Source organism: Rattus norvegicus, chromosome 5 (genome assembly GCF_021556685.1).
Source record: "Rattus norvegicus strain SHRSP/BbbUtx chromosome 5, alternate assembly SHRSP_T2T, whole genome shotgun sequence".
NCBI lineage: Eukaryota > Metazoa > Chordata > Mammalia > Rodentia > Muridae > Rattus > Rattus norvegicus.
The window spans coordinates 123744466-123766362 of record NC_141538.1 but is presented as its reverse complement, the minus strand read 5'-3'; the positions used below and the strand labels follow the sequence as shown (position 1 = coordinate 123766362).

The 21897-nt window shown below is 40.6% G+C and overlaps 1 protein-coding gene across 9 annotated transcripts in view; it reads left to right on the top strand.

Moving 5' to 3' along the window:
• Dnai4 (dynein axonemal intermediate chain 4) overlaps positions 1 to 21897 on the top strand; it is an 88905-nt gene that overhangs the window by 12047 nt on the left and 54961 nt on the right. For all 9 annotated transcript variants that reach the window (XM_087549120.1, XM_087549119.1, XM_087549124.1 and 6 more), the window contains 5 exon segments: positions 3472 to 3646; positions 9056 to 9240; positions 10037 to 10152; positions 15127 to 15283; positions 17599 to 17738. In XM_087549120.1, coding sequence (XP_087405246.1) covers positions 3472 to 3646; positions 9056 to 9240; positions 10037 to 10152; positions 15127 to 15283; positions 17599 to 17738 — 773 coding nt within the window.

Below are 21897 nucleotides of genomic sequence, written 5' to 3'. Positions count from 1 at the left end.
AAGTTCAGAGTACCCATTTCATAAAGCAGTGTGTGTTTATCAGGCTGTTTGATAATTATTAGCCAAACACATTGACAAGTATACACATGCTGATTTTAATTGGACATGCTAAAAAAATTCCAGTGTGTATAAAATGAATGAAAAATTTGAAGTGGCTAAGGGTTTTTGTTAATTTCTTTCTAAGGACATAAGCCAACACATGGAAACAATTATAATCACAAATGACAGAATTACACAAAATCCGCTGTACCTACTAGAAAGGGAGAGAAGTATGAAGTTAAATCCCCTTCCTGAGATGTAAGGAAGCTTAGTAGCACAATTGGAAGGTCACCTAAAGGCAATAATATTTTTCCCTAATGCTGCATTTCAAGTAGCAGAGGGTGGAGGCGTGTCCTTACACAGGGAACTACCTACCTCAGTGTAACTTTGGGCCAAAGCTATTTAGCCTGAATGTAGTAAGGCTAGCCTATATTCCTGTGTTTGCTTATGCATCTAGAAGAAGGGAGCAAAACGGTGATGGTTTGTATATGCTTGGGCTAGAGAGTGGCACTATTATGTGGTGTGACCTTGTTGGAGTAGGTGTGTCACTGTGGATATGACCTTTACTACCCTCGTCCTAGCTGCCCGGAAGTCAGTCTTCCACTAGCAGCCTTCAGATGAAGATGTAGAACTCTCAGCTCTGCCTGCGGCATCCATGCCTGCCTAATGCTGCCATGCTCCTGCCTTGATGATGATGGACTGAACCTCTGAACCTGTAAACCAGTCCAATTAAATGTTGTCCTTTATAAGACTTCCCTTGGTGTCTGTTCACAGCAGTAAAAGCCTAACTAAGACAAAAAGGAAAGAAATTTTTGGGTCAAGAATTGTGCATCTGCCCGGTGCCAATCTGGGACATATTTTCTTCCAAGGCAAAGTTAACGTCAGAAAGCCTGAAACTCTTATGGCCATTACCCAGAGGAAACGCCTCTAACAACAAGCAGGGGAAATAAAAGGTGAAGTTGGTGGTCATAGTGTGAGAGCTGATGAATTGTAGACTCTGACATAGAAGAGAAATCTAAAAGGTTAACTGGTTTAAAAAAGGAGGAGGGAAGGGTCAAGTGATCAGGGGTCTTGAAATTGAAGAGTTGAAAACTGATTTCTCAGGAAACTTTTTGAGCAAGTAATTTTAAATTTTTTGTTTTTGATTTTTGAAACAGAATCTCTCATAGCCAAGGCTAATCTTGAGCTAGCTTCCTGTTAACTGACCTTGAACTCCTGTTTCTCCTGCCTTTTCCCAGGGTTTGGGATCACAGATGTTATGCCATTTAATGGAATGATTAGTTGTATGAGGGGGCTGCGACCAATCATTGGATATTACAAAGATGGGTACTGAAAAGTCTTGGGGTCAATAATTCGAGACAATATATTATTGTGATGTAGGTTGTATATATTATGCAATATATTATTTTAATGCAGTAGGGGGTGTGAAGCTGAATTACGGAGCAGGTAAAGAATATAGAAGTGGGAAAGGAATTTAGTGGTAGGGTGCTTGGCTGAGAGGGTGTGAATCTCTGCTTTCAATCCTGGTCCTACAAAATAACGGATCAGTGTTTCAGAAAATCGGGTCACTGAAGAAAGAAAATCTGTAGTAGGCAGAGGACATCATAGTTAAAGGGAAATTTTTAGGTATAGGATAGCAGAGTTATTTTCATGGGGAAATAAAATAGCGGAATCTTGAGAATTAGTGAAAAAGCGGTCCCTGAAAAACAGCGCCAGGTTCTAGTATATAGACAGGAACTTAGTTTCAGGTGGAATAGCAACTCCTTTTCAAAAATACTTCTTTGTGTGTGTGTGTGTGTGTGTGTGTGTGTGTGTGTGTGTGTGTGTACACACATCTGGAGCCTGTGGAGGTCAGCAGCAGGCATTGAATCCCTTGGGATTAGAGTTATAGGTAGTTATGAACTGCCCTGTAGATGCTGGGAACAGTCCTGTCCTGCAAAAGTAGTAAGCGCTCTTAAGGTCTGAGCCATCACTCCAGCCCCCATAGAATGGCAGCTCTGGTGGGGAATATGATAAAGGCAAATTCAAGTACGTCTCTGGAAGGCAGGAGAAGAATTTATAGCAGAGGTATCCCAAAGGAGTTCTTCTAGGACTGATAGTTTTATTACTGATTTTGGTGGTGGCATACTTGTAGAGCAGTGGTTCTCATCCTGTGGGTTGCCACCTTTTTGAGGGTTGATCTACCCTTTCACAGGGGTCACCTAAGATCATCAGAAATGTCAAATATTTACATTATGATTCGTACAGCAAAATTACAGTTAAGTGACAATGGAAATAATGTCATGATTGGAGGTCACCACAATGTGAGGAACTGTATTAAAGGGTCACAGCTTTAGGAAGGTGTCCAGGGCAGGATACTTAAAAACACTATATTTCAACTATTTATTCATTGTCCAGTTTTACTTTAAAAATGCTAAAATTGCTTCTTTTGAAAATGTATTTGCTTTTTAGAATCTAATCTGGCATGTTATAGAAGTTTTCCATACAGAGAACTCTAGTGGTAAAATGATAAAGGCTGGGCCATCTTAGGAACTAAATTTAATGGTATAATTATATAGTCCTTCCTGAATTTGCATATTTTATTATAATTTAAAATATATGTAATTTGTTCAAAAAGAAGTTGGGTCCTTCCCCTCGGGTGTTGTCACTCGTGTTCAACTTTGCCCATTTAACTATAGTGTCCACTGTACATTTACCACGTGGTGGGCACTTCCTAAATCGTGTAAATTAAATCAGTGAAATCCTCATAATAACCGATGGATAGTATCTCTGCTTTATGAACAAGAAACCTGAAACCCAAAGAAGTCAGCACAGATTTTTGGATCTGCCTCCTTGAATCAAATCACGTGATTCCCTTTAAGCCCTTGCGTCTTTTAAAATATATCTTCACTTCTTATTGTGTATGAATGTATTTGCTGGTCCATGAGAGTGGGCATGCCGTGGGGAGGTCAGAGGACAACTCTGGGGACTTGGTTCACTCCTCTTGCTTTGTTTCTGAGGTAGGGCCTCTCTTAACTGTCTCTGTGCAGCATGACTCTAGGCTGGCTGGGAAGATTCTGGATGACACTTCCGTCGTCAAATCTGGCTTTTTACATGGGCTTGGGGGATTGAACTCATGTTACCAGGCTTGTACCACAATCACCTTTACCCACAGAACCATGTCAATGGCCCTGTGTCCTTTTACATAAAATGGTGTTAGTTCCAACTTCACAAGTTACCCACAACTTCATGGGTTAGTTAGTTGCTCCAAAATCAAAAGTGACGGTTCATGTAGACTCCAGAAATGCATTCACAACAGAACCAACTCTTAAGTAGCTACTGGTGCATGGTATATGTTTGGGTCAGTCACACTTCCCAGTGAGAGTCTCCTTGTGCTATAATTTGAATTTCATCTCAATCCCGGGTCTTCTATATTTGGTTTTCTTTGTATAGGAGTGTCTCCGCACAATCAAGGAAGTCCATTAGCTTTGGTAACCCAAAATCAACCGGAGGGAAAGGATATGCTGGTGCAAATCAAAGCAAAATAGTCGCATCAAGAACCATGACTTTTTTACCCGAGATGAAGCCGGCAGAAAAACTAAACATTGCTAGCGCCAAATTGGTACAGGTAAGGTTCTTTTGTTCCAAACCCTTTTCGTGGCCTTAACTTGGTTACTTTTCATGTACATGTGTATGGGCATATGGCGCCCCTTGACACAGGTGTGGAGGCCTGAGGACAAATTGAGAGCTGCTCAGTTCTCTTCCACCTTGTGGGTCTTTAAGATTAAACTCAAATGGTCAGCCTTGGCAGCATGCTCCTTTATCCACCGAACCATCCTGCCGGCCCCAGATAACCTGCTTTAGAATTCTGTTTCCTTTTCAAGATTGCTTTTCAGTGTGTATGTGTGGAGGTATGTGCACACGAGTGCAGGGACCTCCTGAAGAGGGTGACACATTCTCAGGAACAGAGTTACGGGCAGTTATCAGATGTGGGTTCTGGGGACTAAACTCTGGTCCACTGTAGGAACAGTAACTGTTCTTACTCCCACTGAGCCATCTGTCCAGTCCCTGGGCTCATTTTGAAATAACTCCATAATTCTCTTGGCAGCTTTCAAGTTACAGCTTGACTGAACTGTTGTCTTTCTCTCGAACTCTAATAAAATTGTCCTTGAGTTTCAATGTGTGCCTGAGTGACCATGTGTTGGTTAGAGGAAAACTTTCGGGAGTTGGTTCACCTCTTCCAAAAATAAAAAAAACCTGCCACACTGTTGCCATTACTGAAAGAATTCCAAAGCCTTTGAGGTGCTCTGCTCAGCTGGTCCACATCTGCAAATGCACGAGAACGCACCTGAAGATGCTTCTACGTAAATGTTGTCTACTGAGCAGTTCTCACTGTGCCCAAAACCCGGAAGCAATTCATCGTCTCTATTAAAAAGTAAAATGGATAAATAAAATACAGTATAATAGTTGAGTGCACTATTTTATAACCGTATTAAATAAAAATATTAAAAAATAAACACTCGGGCTGGAGAGATGGCTCAGTGGTTAAGAGCACTGACTGCTCTTCCAGAGGTCCTGAGTTCGATTCCCAGCAACCACATGGTGGCTCACAACCATCTGTAAAGGGATCCAATGCCCTCTTCTAGTCTGAAGACAGCTACAGTGTACTTGTATGCATAAAATAAATAAATCTTTAAAAAAAATAAACACTCGGGGAAATAGAACACATTGTGAGCAAAGGTTGTCAGCTACGAAGCAACATGTGACTGTACAATTTCAAAAATGAAGGAAGTTTTCTTAACCCACGTTGGAAACACCAAGTGTTGGCAAGTTTCTAAAGAAATCAGACCTTTTATCTCTGCTGCTTGAACCACATGGGAACTACAGTAACATCTTAACGGTGAGTGTGCACATAATCTCCTACCCAGAGATTCCAACAAAAACTCACAGGTTAGCTTATCATATGAAAAAATATTTATAGCAGCACCATTTGATGGCACTTGCCGCCTGTGTATAACGCACGTGTGAGCCAGGGCGCATACACTAAGGTTAAAGGATAGTTCTCTTCTTCCACCTTGTGGATCCTGGGGGCCCACCCTAGAGCATCACATGACAAAGAATACCCGTGCCCACTGAGCTGTTTAACCAGCCCAGCAGCACCATTTGAAAGCCAAACACAGCTGGGTTATGATGGTGTAAGCCCTTAATTCCAGCATTTGGGAGGCAGAAGCAGGAGGATCTCTATGAGTTTGAGGCCAGCCTGGTCTACAGAGCAAGTTCCAAGACAGCTGGGGCTGCACAGAGAAACCCTGCTTCTCGAAACCAAAAAAAGAAGGAAGCAAATTTCCATGGATAGATAAATAAAACACGACACATTTCCACAGCGAATTACTATATAACACTGAAATTAATAATCTGTGGCTATAGTCAGTAATACAAATGAGTCCTACATGCATAATAGCGGACAAAAGGAACCAGTATCAAAGGCTGCATTCATACGGTTTCATCTGAGTGAAGCCTACAGGCTGGTATGTGAGTTTTTGGGAGATGACCTACCAATTGGTGAGTGCAAGGTATGGAAAATACCCTACTCTTGCACTAGTATTAATTTCTGGCTTTGCATCTGTTCGTATTTGTTTTATGAAATTGGGTGTGTCTGGGCTCAGGGATTGTACATTTAGAATCCTAGTGGCTTGTTGGATGGTTTCCTTAATCCTTACACCGTGACCACTTCTATCACCATCACCTCTTAGTAATCTTGGTATGAAGTCTATCAGAACAGCAACATCTGTTTGCTCCCTAAGTTCATTTTCTTTCTACACCTGGGGGCATTGAAATGTCCCATCTTTTCACATCTCTTTTACGCTTAGATGTGTTTCTTGGAGGCAGCAAATAGACAATTCCTGCTCTTTAATCCCGTCTGCTAGTCTGTGCCATTTGATTGGGGCAGTTGAAGCCAAAAGACTTGCCCCCTTCCTGTCATTTTGCTGGTTTTGTAATGGTTAGGCCCCTCTCCCATTTCATCTCTTCCTTGACTGTTACTCTAGCATGATTTTCCCCGCTTTGGCCTTGTGGATGGATTTGTTTTTCTCTCAGTCCAAAGGGTTCCTTTACAGATTTTTGTGTAAAACCAGCATGTGATCATAAATGCCTTTCATTGAGGTTTTTTGGGTGGGGGATATTTTTTCAATTGTAGCAGCCTCTATTGTAGAACAGTCTGTTTGAACTTGAGATACATCTGTCTAGGCCCTTCTGACCTTTAACTTTGAGCTGGATAACCTGCTGTCATTCTGTTGGGACCGGGAGTTTCTCTCTTGTTGCTTTTAGTGTCCTGATGGTACCTACCTCCCGTCTACTTCGGTGTGTTCAGTGTTTTGATTATGATGCGATGAGAAGAGGCTCCTTTATGTCTTCTCTGTCTGGTGACTTAAAGGCCTCCAGTATCTGTATCGGCATCTCTCTCTCTCTCTCTCTCTCTCTCTCTCTCTCTCTCTCTCTCTCTCTCGGCTTTGAAAGTTGCTTCCGTTGATCCTTTAAAGTCTTTTCTATGCTTTTGGAACAAAATTCTTCTCTATCTTCTATGCTGTTACTTCTGAAATCATATCCCAGTGTATCCCAGAATTCTTGCTGTTATATGGTGGACGCCCTCCCCTTGTCTGCAAGTTCAATGTTCTGTCATCTCCTTGTTTCATGCTATTGATGAGACGTCCCATGGAGCTTTTTATTTGACTCACGTTTCTCATTTCTAGAATTTCAGATTGGTTTTTCCTCGGTATTTCTAACTCTTTGTTGAAGTCCTATTTCACATCCTGCAGCATCTTCCTTATTTAATCATCTGTTTATGTTCTCGATCAGGAACGTATTTGAATGTATGTGCTTTCTCTTAAGTTCCCCAGCCGGATTTTACCTGACTTACCCTCATGAGATGCCGTTACTATAGAATTCTTAGCTTTTGGTTGAAATGTTGTGCTGGTTACTTCCTTGGGGTTTACATATCTGCTGTCACTTCTCAGCCATCTTTTTTTTTTTTTTCAATTAAAGTATTTGCTATATTCTCATGGAATTTGGAAGGGATACATTTGAGTGTGTAGTTCAGCAAATAGTTCCTCGATCCGGGAGCTGAGTGACTGGTGTGAAGTCTGTTATTCCCTGACTAGAATATTAATTCCAAGAATAATCACACCTGCTTGTTAATTCCGTGATGCAAATATCATACTAGCTAACAGTCACATCGATGCCTTTGATCTCAATAACCATTGGAGGATAAATAATCAAGAATAATATGGCATATACTCAGGATTAAGTATTAATCAGACTTTGAAAAGGAAAATAAAAGTGAGGTGGATAAACTAAGTGAGAGGGGAAAGTTGAGGGACTACATGGTCCGCAGATTTTTAGACATTGTTAAGTCGTAGGTGGTTATGACTAAGAAGCAAATTGGGAGGAGATAGGATGAGAGGAAGAAGAGGAGGGAAATATGCAATGTTGCTGAACAATACAGTGAAGAATGTCTTAGAGTAAACTGGTGAGAACACATAAACAACAGTCCTAGAACCTGAGCAACGTGCAAACAAAAGCAAAACTGTTAGATATATGTGTAAGACTGGAAATAAAGGTAAAAAAAAAAGGGAAATAAAAAGGTGAACATTTTAGTTACTTTTCTCTTCCTTTGATAAAACACCATGACCAAGGTAACTTATTTTTAAAAAAAAGTTTTTGGGGCTTATGGCTTCCAAAGGTTAGAGCCCATGATGTCGGAGTGAGGAACAGCTTAAAGCTCACATCTTGATCCACAACCATGAGGCAAAGAACAAGCACTGGCGGAATCACAGGAGTCTTTTGAAACCTCAGTGCCTACACTTAGTAGGCACTTCCAGCAATCCTTCCCAACAGCTCCACCAACTGGGGACCATGTATTCAAATATAAGCTACGGGGCTATTCTCATCCAGACTACCACAGTATTTGTGGAGTGAATTGCTGACACGGCTGTGCTGAGCTGAGGTTCCTATGACCCTCCAGCTACAGTAGGCTCTACTTGGTACTGTGTGCTGTGTGGGAAGTCTTTTTCTCAAGCCTATATTTATAATATTGTATAGTTCAAAATATTAGTAATATAAATAATCACTTTACCACTCTGACTTCTGTGTGTTTTATCATTAGTATAGTATTACTTTTAAAAACTGTAATATATATTACAGTTTATATATATACATAGACTGTATTTATAAAGTGTAATATACATAATTTAGTATATATATATATAGCTGGGCATGGTGGTGCCTGTCCTTAATTCCAGCAGTCAGGAGGCAGACAGGTGGATCCCTGAGTTCAAGGCCAACCTAATCTATAGAGCAAGTTCTAGACCCCCAGAACTACACAGAAACACTGTCTTGTAAAACAAACAAAAACAAAAACAAAACAAAACAGCCAGCCAAACAAGCAGAAAAAGAATTAATTTAAAAGTTTTCTGTCAGTCTAGAGAGATGGGTCAGCAGTTAAGAGCACTGGCTGCTCTTCCAGAGGTCCTGAGTTCAATTCCCAGCAACCACATGGTGGCTCACAACCATCTGTAATGAGATCTAATGTGCTCCTCTGGTGTGTCTGAACACAGTGACAGTGTAGTCAAATTAATTATTTAATTATTTAATTAATTAAATAACTCTTTATGCCAGCGGTTTCTATATGCATCTCGTCTCTTGATCACATCATGGGGCCTTATCAAGTGACTGGCTTACCCCATCTAGGTTCTTTCTATCTGCCATATGCTATGCAAACCGTGACAAAAATATGCTAACATCCTCAGATCGCACCTCCTCTGTGTTTGCTCCTTATCTACGGGCACTCGAGTATGACTTTTTTAAATGGCTAGTTAACCGTGAAAGTATAAAATTTTTTTTAATCATTCAAGTTTTTGTGTTCATTTTTCCCTAAGAATCGTGATTCTTAGTATTTTTCTCCCGTATTTATTTTTGTCTTCCAGGAGTTCGAAACATCCTGTCTAGTTATTCACTCTATTAAACAGCCGTTGTTTTGCAGGTGCTCGATCCACGAGGAGTTGATGTCACTCCCCGACCTCTCTACCATCCAGATCCACATGCCATGCCAACAAAGCCGAGCAAACTCTTGACATCACAAGAAGGATCGATGGGATCAGATTATATTTCTTCCTACAGCCTGTATCAGAATACGTTAAACCCCAGCATGTTAGGGCAGTACACGAGGTGACGTATACTGGCCCTAGTTCTTTTGATTTCATGTATATTGTCCTTCTGTTTGTATACATCCAGAACATATATTATCTTCCAGTTTTCTAACATCAACCTATCAATCCTAGCACACTTGGTGGCCACGAGCGACGCCCTTGCAGTTCCCTGCACAACCTATTAGCTCTTCCCTCCTTAGCTCAGCTGCTCAGTCTCCTCCCCGGCGCTTGTCTACCCCTGTTAAGCTGGGGAGGGGCCTTTGAGAATCTTCCAAGTTACTGTTTGCCCAGACACGGCCTTTCATTTACCTCCTGAGTCCCTTGAGTTGTCCCCTCTTGTAGGGAAGGTTTCAGCTTGGAGGAAACTGCTGTTGGCATAGCTAGCTCTTGAGTTATTGCTCCAGGGGACTTTTGTAAAATTGTACTCTTTTTTGAGATGAGTTGTGAAGAATGGGCAGAACCCAGGTGAGAAACAAAGGGAAGAGTGTCCTGGGCTGAGCCCCTCAGAGAGCTGACAGAGGCTCAGAAACACCCAACAAGGAGATGCCGAAGAGCCATACAGAGGATGGAGGTGGAGGCGGAGCTCTAGTTTAGACTTTTGCCTAAAATGTACATTGAGAACGCAGTGATGGCCTCTGGGCATAGGTTTAAAGAACATGAAGAATCAATGGAAGAGAGTGTAAAGTTCCTGTGCTTTACGTTGCTTATAGGACTGCAGTATATTTGGTTTTCCCATCTGTTACTGTAACCTAATTTACATTTTTAGTTTCTCATAAGGACACTGAACAAATGAATGACGTTACTAATTTTCAAAGGTCAGTCATAGGGAGCAGCAGTACAGTGTCTAAGTCAAGTATATCAACGACTGAATCAATGACAGAGGACCTTGAAGATCCATCTTACAAAAGGGATAGATTGGCTAGTTTTGCAGGTAATAAAAAACTTCTTTTATTTAATCTTCCAGTTTTTTTTTTTTAGATGTGTATTGGTGTTTTGCCTGCATATATGTCTGTGTCAGATCTTAAAGTTACAGACAGTTCTGAGGTGCCAGGTGGGTGTGGGGAATTGAACCCGAGTCCTCTGGAAGAGCAATCATTGCTCTTAACCACTAAGTCAAATCTCCACCCCCTTAATTTTACAGTCTTAATGCATTTTCAGTGGTGTAAGACTAGACTCCCCGCAATAAAATTGTCATGTTCATAAAACCTAGATTATTTTGTCATAATTTGTATTTCTTAGTTGTACCTGAGAGTTGATAAAAAGATGGAGTTGAGAATGTATCTCAGTGGCCAGACATTTGGCTACATGGAAGGCCCTGAATATTTAGTCCTTAACAATACCTCCACCCGTGTGTGTGTGTGTGTGTGTGTGTGTGTGTGTGTGTGTGTGTGTGTGTGTGTATTTTACCTAAAGAGAAACTCATATTTTACCTGGACATGTAGATACAAGTTGATACTTGGAAATCACTATCATTCTTTCTAAGTATTTATGTATATGGGTGTTTCACCTGCATGTATGTCTGTGTTCTCCGTGTGTGCAGTGCCTGGAACTAGAGCTGTAGACTGGCAGGAGTCTTTTTGCCGGCGCCAAAAACTGAACCTCAGTTTGTCTATAAGTGCTCTCAAACACTGAGCATCTTTCCAGTCCCCCCCACCACCCTTTTTTTAACTTCAATTGCCAAATAAATAATCATACTCTCTCAATAAATAAGGGCCTATTCGTGAAATATTTGAGTGGTTCACTTTTAATTTTGCATGCAATAAAAGAAACTAAGAACCTTTAGAGAAATAACTGATTTCTGGTCCTTGGGCGTGCATATCAGATGAGCAGCAAAGAAGATAAAAAGTTATTAAACAAACCCCTGCTCTCCCTACTGTCAAAGAAGGAAGGAAGGAAGGAAGGAAGGAAGGAAGGAAGGAAGGAAGGAAAGAAGGAAAGAAGGAAAGAAGGAAAGAAGGAAAGAAGGAAAGAAGGAAAGAAGGAAGGGGAAAGAAAACGAAAAAGAATGTCATAGACAGACCAGCCATTTGTGTGCTCATTAGCCAACGGTAGACAACTTCAACAAAAAGTAGAGTGCTGGGTAATGACTCATATTAACAATATTCATGAGTCCATTCTTAGATATTTGATAAAAAGCAAAGTATACTCTTGTAGAGAAGAGTTCTAAATACTTATGTAGGTATTTGTCCCTAAAGATGTAGGTAGCTTCCTGTCCTCTTAAATGAGGTTTTGCCCTGTGCCTTTCTCCAGACTACAGTGTATGAAACAGAAGCCAGTTTCAGCTTAGAGGCAATGATGTCAGCGGTAAGTCATGTTGAGAACCTTGATGGAGCCATGAGCCTTTACTCCTTTGCTTTTTCCTGGAAACCCTTGTCCCACTACAGGCATTCCTAAATGGGAACACAGTCTATAAAATGCATCATCCTCAGTCTTTTAACCCAGGAAACTGCAAAGGTCTAGGAAAACCTCAGAAACAAGATAATCACATGTGGTGTTTTGGACGATATTTTGGAATAAATTATGAAGTTTTTTCCTCAATTTTTATTATTTTATTTATTTACATTCCTGTCTTTGCCCCCTTCGGTCCCCCTCCCACAGTTCCTTGTCCCATTCCTCCTCTCTCTTGTCTCTAAGAGGGTGCTCCCTCCCCCAGGCCTCCCCTTCCCTGGGGCCCCAAGTCTTTGGAAGATTAAGCATATCTTCTTTCACTAAAGTCTAACCAGCAGACCTCTGCTATATTTGTGCCAGGGGCCTCAGACTGGCCTATGTATGCTTCCGTTGGTTGGTGGCTCAGTCTCTAGGAGCTCCCTGGGGTCTAGGTAAGTTGAGACTTCTGGTCTTCCTATGGGGTCACTCTCCCCTTAAGTTTCTTCAATCTTTCCCCTAATTCAACCATAGGGGTCCCCGACTTCAGTGCAATGGTTGGATATAAGTATCTGCTTCTGTCTCAGTCAGCTGCTGGCAGGGACTCTCAGAGGACAGCCATGCCAGGCTCCTATCTGTAAGCACACCATAGCCTCAGTCATAGTGTCAGGCCTTGGTGCCCTCCCATAAGTTGGGCTGGTCATCGGACCTCCTTTCCCTCAGTCTCTTCTCCATTTTTGTCCCCGCAGTTCTTTTAGACAGGAACAGTTCTGGGTCAGAAATTTTGACTGTGTGTAACTTTAAAAGAAGAATTAATACAAATACTCCTCAATGACATTAAAAATGAAGCAGACTGGAATATACAATGGGCATTAGATGATGAAGTGTCACAGTGTTCATTAGCTGCATTGGGTACAGACAGCAAGGGAGCGTTTTACAATAGGACCACTGAGCACAGGCTGTGCACAAACTAATACTCTTGACAAGGTTTCTACACCTTGAGCTATTCTAAAACAAATACATTATCCTAAACTACCTTCAAGTCTTTCACAACCCTCTGGGTCTTCTGATGCACACACTGTTCAGAACCTTGGAAATGCTTGGAGTTTCATTTGCACGACCACGTTAGGCACAGGTCATCATTTACTCAGTGTGGAGAATAATGTGTAGCGTGCATGATCTCATAAAGTGCCTGTAGCAAGCACATAGTTTGTGAGGAGATAGACACACTATTTTATAGCTCAGTCTGATTGTAATTGCGCTGGGCCCATAGTAGCTAAACAACCTGAGGAAGGCTTCCCGGATCATTCTTTACCGAGGTCTCTTTATGTGACCAGATAATACTCATTTTTCCCATACCCACTTCTGAATTCATTGGAAAAAAAAAACATTGGAACCAGAATTCTACATTATGAATAAAACTGCTATTGAAGCCCCAAAGTTGACCAACTCACCCATTTATTAAATGTAGACCACAAAGCCTTTTGTATTCCTCTCAAAGGTCTTCCCGTGTGAAGATGCAAACAGGAGCTATGGTTGCTGTACAGAGCGGGAGATCCCTCGAGGAACCCCAGGGGTGGAGAAGGGTGTGCTCCCTCCATCCCTGGAAGCAAAAAAAGAAAAAATGCATTGATAGTTTTCTAGGTAAACATGCAAGTGTAAGGCTATCTACTACTACTGTCTGCCTACTGTAAGGCTATTTACTACTACTGTCTGCCTACTGTAAGGCTATCTACTACTACTGTCTGCCTACTGTAAGGCTATCTACTACTACTGTCTGCCTACTGTAAGGCTATCTACTACTACTGTCTGCTTACTGTAAGGCTATACTACTGTCTGCCTACTGTAAGGCTATACTACTGTCTGCCTACTACTTACTGTAAGGCTATCTACTACTACTGTCTGCCTACTGTAAGGCTATACTACTGTCTGCCTACTGTAAGGCTATACTACTGTCTGCCTACTGTAAGGCTAGTGTAGAGCTGGTCATCATGACGCATGGAACCGATGACATAGGCACATTTTGCTGCTGGAATTGGTTTCTCAATGGGTATCAAATTCAAGTAACATTCAGGAAGTGATAAGCCTGACCTGATTGCTCATCGATGGCTTGGTCTGGATAGTGTTCCTCTGCCTCTTACAAGACGATTAATAAGACTTACTTTCCCTAACTAATACATGACTGGCAGCATATTTGACTCTATGTGTGTGACATGTCTTGAAGGTCCTATCCAGAACTGCCTATACACCACAGCGCTACTTCATACAGAGCCGAGTCACACTAGCCACCCTGTGGTGGGATAAGAGAGACCAGAGAACCAAGAGCCTGGTTTGTTTTTGCAGTCTCAAAATTAGCCATGTTCCTGTGGACCTTTGGACAGCTCGTGCCTGCCGCGTATTTTCTCCGATGTACCTCAAAACTGTCCGTGTGGATGATTGACTTACTTCTTTCTGCTTATCCTATCTTAGCCAGATTTACTTGTTTAAAATCTTGTCTTAATTTTAAAATCTATTGCACAAACAGTATATTTTAAGAGTTAATCATTAAGAACTACCTAAAACTCTTCCTCTCTCCTGAACTTTATTTTATATCATTGTAGTTACAAATTAGACCCTCTTCTGGGAGTTCTTCCTTTAGAACTGTAGCATGAACATTTCCACAGTTTGTTTAAAATACATTTATTAGCATTTAATGTACACAGATGGGTATGTATTACTATATGTTGATATATATACATATATATGTGTATATATATATATATTTGTTAAAGGATATTTGTGATTTTTTTTTAAAAGATTTTTTAGGAAATTGTTTTACTAAGGTCCTGAGGATTAAGAGGAGACCGAATCTTTGTCTCTGGGAAGTGTTATATTCTTGCTTTATTGTCCTAAAGCAAGCCATTCTTTACCCGTTGCAGTTTTACACAACCAGGCTTACTCTCCCCCCCCACCCCCCTTTTAAAGAAAAATACACTGAAGCCTAGATAACGCTCATGCCTGTAATGTCAGCACACTGGAGGTGGAGACAGAAGGCTTGCAAGTTTGGGTCCAGCCTGGGCTACATAGTGAGGTCCTGTTTCAAAACAACCCCAAAACTTACTGTACTTTGACCTATATGCCACATCCTGGTTGTTTCTTACCTGTAACTATTCCAAACTCTCTCAGCTTTGAAATTCCAACTTTAGTAACATTCTCCTAGGGCCTTGGGCCTCTCACTATTCTAACCATTTCGGCCAATCCTTTGCAACATATTTATGTGAAACTTGCACTTGTAGTCACCTGGATCTGATGAAGAGTCTTCTGTGTCTTGGCGAAGTTAGTTAGAGGTTGACTATAAATCAGTAAAGTAAAATAAAGTAACCTAATGGTAACGAGGTTGCCCCTGGGGCCGCCACCGATTCCTGTTTCAGCAAAGCAGAACGCCATGGGCTATTCCGGTTAAATAGACACTTGCTGGGTGTGAGTCGTCACTGTGTGTTAGTGACTGGGAAGCATGCACCTCAGCGGCTCCAGGATGACCTCAGAATGTTGTGTATTTTAGATGTGCGAGTTATGAGGGCCCCAGCCGAGGCAGCTATAACAAAGGAAGAGCTGGAGAGGAATGTAGAAATCTTTCTCATGGAGACAGAAACTCTGAGATTTTTTGACCTGCCAACAGTCATGATCTCAACAGACTCGGAAGAGGCTGAAAAAGTCATGTATGTACTGCGCAGTTGTCGGCGCCACTTTGTGTATGTCGGATGCTGAACTAGGAGTTGGTGTTTTTCTGAAGAGCCTTGGAGGTTTCTAGAAATCGCCTTGAAATTACATGCACACCCTGTGATCTCATATGAGCAATATTTACATTGCAAGACATTTTTTTTCCTACAGGAAAAACTCTTATCTCTAGCCTAGCCTGTGCAATTATGTAAACTTCTTAAGAGGAAAGGGCCGTGGTCAGCAGGCACAAAGTTATAGTGGGCAAGACCAAGGCCTCATGTCCCGTCACTGTGGTGTGACCATAACTCATGTATATTACAACATAGCTAGAGAAGAGGATTTTGTTCTCACTGCAAAGAACATTATGTTTGAGGCAGAGGATATATTCTTTGCTGTGATTTAATAAAAACCCTCTGTGCACATATCCAAAGTCGCGGGCCCTAAGTTAGAATCCCAAGTGCCCACCTAAGGAGCCTGCATGGCTGGTGTGGGAGGGGGTGAAGACAAAGGTTTGTTGGGATTTGCTGGCTGTTGGGCCATCTTCCGGGTCAGTGGGCTCTTATCCAAGGGATGAAGAGTTAGAACAGGACTGCGGACAGTCACCTCTGGCCTTCATATACAAGCACCCACGCCCAAACGTGTATACGGCACACATTTAAATGGCTACCACACAGACAACAACAATGATAAATGCATTCAAAAAATTCCCTCAGATTGGATTTGACAAAAATATACCAGATCAATAGGGACATGTCATTATTAAAAGACACCCTAGATTCAGACTCTGAGAATGTTAGAGATAGGCATGATTGTGATACAAAATATGAAATAGTTACGAAGCATTACAGCCAATACAACAGTTAAAATATTACATTAAGAAACTCAGAATGACACATTTTGATAAGAACTTTACACAACTGTCAAAAAAAGCAAGCATCAGCTTAAACATAACTGAGTAAAGATTAAATGAAAAAAAGAGGTGTGAATAATTACACAAGATGAAGTGTAAAAAGTAGTGGATTATAAAAATAATGGTCTAACATGTGAGTGCTTCAGACATGCAACAAATCACCAAGAACTGTTTGTAGGAGGGTCCAGGAGGAAAGGCTTTCCTGAGCTACCGACAGAGCCTTTTCTATAGAAGAAAAGATAAAAAGAAATATCTTTGTACAGACACCTCTGTATACCACATGTAAATAGAAAAGGGTTTTTTAAAGGTGTGTGTGTGTGTGTGTGTGTGTGTGTGTGTGTGTGTGTGTGTGTGAAAGAGAGAGAGAGAGAGAGAGAGAGAGAGAGAGAGAGAGAGAGAGAGAGAGAAGGGGGAGGGAAGAGGGAGAGAGAGGTGTTCTAGGAGAGGCCAGAAGAGGGTTCACATTTCCTGGAGCTGGAGTTACATAAGGTTCTGAACATCTGAATATGGATGCTGGGAAGCAAACTTGGGGCCTTCTGGAATAACTACAAGTGCTCTTAAATACTGAGCCATTTCTACACTCCAAAAGAAGTTATTTTAAGTAGAAGAAAAATCAGGAAAAAAGATGCAGAACCTTCAGAAAAAGAAAAAGACAATTTTTTTTTTTTTAGGGAAAGATCACTTCATAATGAAAGGGAGGTATAATAATTTTAAACTAAAATTTCAAAGTAGAATTTCACTAAATTGTTTGGCCACACTGAAATGAAAAATTAAAAGTCCCAAGTAAGATATTCACATACACATGGGGAGTGCAGAAATAATATTCTAGATTAATGAAATTAAAATGTGAATTTAAGCTGGGCATGGTGGCAAACACCTTAGTCCCAGCACTCAGGAGGCAGAGGCAGGTGGATCTCTGTGAGTTTGAGATTAGCCTAGTCTACCAAGCAAATCCAGGACAGCCAGTGATTGCTACACAGAGAGAAACCCTGTCTCACGAAAAAACAGGAAAACAAAAACGAAACCAACCAAACAACAAAATGTGAATTTAAAAATACTCAAAATTAGTCAGTTATGAAAACATCATGCATACAATGCTATAAAAATAATACTTGGAAAGAATTTGTAGCTTTAGATGTCCCTATTAAAATTCATAAATTCTCTAGACAGAGTGCTAGCATGTTATTGGCAAACACTGAAAGTAGTTTGGGCCTTGGGAAGCACAGCATGGAGTATCCCTTTGCTGGTAACATAATAAAATCTTTCCTTGAGTTTTTCAAGCTCACTTGTTATTTTCTTACACTCTGTCTTCATGAAAGTGCTCTGAGGACAAGTAATGTAGAAAGACAATGTCTGTTCGTAGTAATTTGTATTAATTAGTTACTTTTTGTTTTTTTTTTACAGAGAAAAAAATATAAATTATGAAATCCTTTGTAGAAATAGATTAGGCAATGACTTATATGTAGAAAGGATGATGCAGACATTTAATGGAGCTCCAAAGAATAAAGATGTTCAGTGTGACAAAATCATAATGGAAGAAAAAGGTAAAATGCTTTATTCTTGTTGGTAAATTATTATATTTGGATATCAGTTCCTTGAGTCTGTCAGTCAATACGTGTTAAACTATATGAATGCAAAATGGAAATGGATTTGTTCAGATAAGTTACTATAAATTATAACTTTCAGGATTTGGTAAGTTAACAAGAAACTATAGAGTATTTGAGTAGCATAATTGTCCAGTCTGATTTCTGTTCACCGCACATCAGAGCCTATACTCTTCAATTATTTATAAAAATTATTTTGTGATACAGTTTACTACCAAAACAAACACTTTATGCCACCCAGTCCTTGCATTCTCCTATAGTAACTAGCTTCATGATCCCCATAACTCTTTAAAATGGCTTTGATCATTATTCCCCATTTCATAGATGAGCAGACAGCCACAGTGAGGGAACTTAAGTTGCTTTTGTCTTAGAACCTGGATTCTTAAGTATCACACCTACTGCCTCTCAGTATTTACAAATGAACATCTAGGAGGACACTGGATAAGCAAAAGCCCGTGGTGTGTGGGCAGAGAAATAACCAGAAGAAAGACCATCTGATCTTGGTTGCAGTTTTTACTGAACAGAGCCAGACGCTAGTTTTCTTTCACAAGAAGCACAGACATTGACTTTTAGCAGAAGAGCATTTGTGCCGGGTAGGTGGGATGTTTGTCTCTCGCCTTGATCCTCCCTTTTATGTGAAAGCCAGATTAATGCCACATCTGCCTTTAGCTCTCCTCATTCCTACCACAAAGCAGAGGTGGGATTGGCCCGATTGGTACATTTGGGAGAATGAATCCCAATACCTCGATATCCTGCTGGTTTTCCTTCCTGGTAGCCTGGTAGCAAGAAGTACAAATTCTTATAGCATACATGGGCTTGAGCCACAGTATGGCATAAGTGAAGTACAGTGTTGCGTTCCTGTGACATCTCAGGGCTCATGAGGTGGGTGCAGGCAAGCAAAAGTTCATGGTCTTGCTTGGTTGGGTAGCGAGTTCAGGGTCAACCTGAGATGCATGAGGATTTGTCCTTAATAAAAAGCCTAACACTGAGAATATGCACTAGAGCTTGCAACAGAATGTTTGGGAAAGAAGATGAGACCATAATTCTTTTTTTTTAATTTATTTATTTATTATATAAGTACACTGTAGCTGTCTTTAGACACACCAGAAGAGGGGCATCAGCTCTCGCTACAGATGGCTGTGAGCCACCATGTGGGTACTGGGAATTGAACTCAGGACCTCTGGAAGAGCGGTCATTGCTCTTAACCACTGAGCCATCTCTCCAGTCCCGAGACCATAATTCTTAATGATGGATGATTTTACAAGATCCAGTTTGTGAAACAGAAAGAAAACAAAAGGAAAAACTAAATGGAGACCCATGAGACAGTGAGCACGCATATGTGGTTGTGGAGAGACTATAAGGAAGGGCACAAAGAATAGTTGACCATGTAGTAAGTCAAGTCTCCCTAAAATCAATAAGGGTCTCATCTGAGAAAAATAGCCACAAGAAGAGATCCACACAAAGACACAAATACACAGTCAGTCATAAGACAGGAGAATCTTGAAAGTAACAGTACAAAAGTGATCCATCACACATATGGTCTAACCTTCACCACTCAATGCTGAATTGGAAACCATGGAAGGCAAGCACAGTGACATTTAAAGGGCTGAAGCAAAAAAGCACTGTTAAGAAAGAACACCAAATCCTGTAGAAATGGAGAAATTAGGATACTTCTGGATATGCAAACGCTAAGGGATTTATTGATGACAGAAGTGCTTTACACAAATGCTGAAGAGAATCCTTTATGTACAAACAGAAGTAGAGTAGACAGTAATTTTAAGCCATGTTATGGGGGGGGCATGGATGGGAGTAAAAATGACATATAGGCAAATGCTGACACCAGTCACTTTGTTTTCAAAGTTTCCACTTTGTTTGCCTGGTTTTGCAGTATAGATTAAAAGCGATAGATGCACAGGAGCTAGAGAGGCATCACAGTGGTCAAAGCACTGGATGCTTTCCCAGAGCATTTGGGTTGAATTGCCAGCACCCACATAGTGGCTCATAACTATCTGTAATTCCCATCCAGGGGCTCCAATACCTTCTTTTGGCCTCCGTGGGCACTGCATGCGTGTGGCACACATAGATATATGCAGACAAAACATTCACATACATAGTATAAGAATAAATATTAAAAGATTTTAAAGAGATTTATAAAGCCATAATTAGGCTGTTAATGGGCTTATTGTGTAGAGCACAATTTTAAAAACTGCAGTAGGAGAGAATAATAAAAGGAGGAAAGTTTTAATATGCTGTTGAGAAATATAATTAACAATAGCTTTAGTTTTCAAAACATCAAGGTAATCTGTAAATGGTATCTACAAAAAACAAAACAATAGAAAACCCTAAAAGGGAAACATAAGAGTGGAATAAGAATGACTCTATCAGAAGATCTATTAAACACACAATAGTTACTGAGAAGTCAAGAAACAAGGTCGAGAGAATACAAATATCAAGATGTTTTTTAATAAACCAACAATTCCACATCAGCAGTTACCTTAAATATTCATTAATTATACAGTACAATTAAAAGATAGATACTGGCCGATTAAATTAAAAGCAAACAAAGACAGTCCAAATGTTCGCTGCCTGTAAGAGACTTGATGGAGTGGCTATACTAGTCAGAAGAGGACTCAGAAATTGTCATACGTAACAAAGAGCAGTGTGCATTGATGAATGGCTCAGTCCATGCAGAGACTATAACGGTTACAAACGTAAGACGAGGGAGATCTACATCGAGAAAGGGTGCAGCTGAGGAGAGAGCTCGCCAGGCTAGTGAGGTGGATGGGCAAACCAAGCAGAGAGCATTGGGATCCTCAAACAACACCACAGCAGACAACTGCAAGCTACTGTTAAGCCAGCATCTCAGCCGGCAGAGCGGAACGGATGAATCCCTGTACATACACAGATGGCCAAACTGGACTCAGGGATAAATAGAAAATCTGCATAGATCTGTAATGAGTAAAGAGACTGCAATTCTAAATCTCCCACCAGAGAGAACACGGGGACCAATGGGTTACTCAGGCGAGTTCTAAGTTATTTATAAAAGGCTTATTACCAATTCTCCATCCTCCCTTCAAAAAAAAAAAACCCTCTGCAAAACTGAAGAGGAAATTTTCATACTTAAGAGATAATTTATCTGTTACAAAGCCAGGTAACTATCATAATATAATAAACTAGATCAATATTCCTTATGATTGTAAATACGAGAAGCCTCCCATCTAACAAGTCAATCTAGCTCTGTACGAAGTGGAATTGTATATTGTGATCAAGTGACACTTATCCATAACATGTAATAAGTCAGTGTAACACACCACACTGACAGACTAAAGGGAAAACCACCACACTCACTACCAGTCTATTGCTAGGTGACATTTTTCTTCTTCTTTTTGTTTTTTTGTTTTTGTTTTTTTTTTTTTTTTAATTTGAGAAAGAGCCTTGCTATGTAGCTCAGACTGTTCTTGAATTTGCTGTGTAGCCCAAGCAGGCCTCAAGCTTGTTGTCCAGATGGTCTCTATCTTTCAAGTCTCCTGCCTCTGCCTTCCGAAGGTTAGGATTATAGGTGTGCACCAGCAGTTCCTTCTGCCTTTCTCATTCTTAATGTAATTCTTGAGCCTATCGACAGTGTGTTGCCTTGAGTCATTGGAGGACGCCCTGAACTACTCCTTAATCACATATAGTAAAGGAACTTCAGATTTACACTTTGTGGCCTCTTTTCCAGGGAAAAAGAAGGGACGTGTCTGGAAAGAGGGGTTGGGAGAAGGGATTAATGCTTAGCCACTCTTGGGTATGTTGTTGGGTGTTCAGAAAGCGTATATTCTGATCTCACCTCTACAGCAGAGAAAGGCCTCTGCTTCTCTAGATGGACCAGTAACACACACACACACACACACACACACACACACACACACACACACACACACACACACCTTATATACACTGTACTCAGAAGGGGAGAATGAGTAAATCCACTTGGCCACAGATTTAAGACTGTATTTCTCAGTAAACTTTATTGGTAGTCAGAATAGTATTTTGATCCCATTTCTCTCATTTCTGCATCTCTTTTATTTTTTTTTAAATCTAAAACCAGACATGCTTTTTT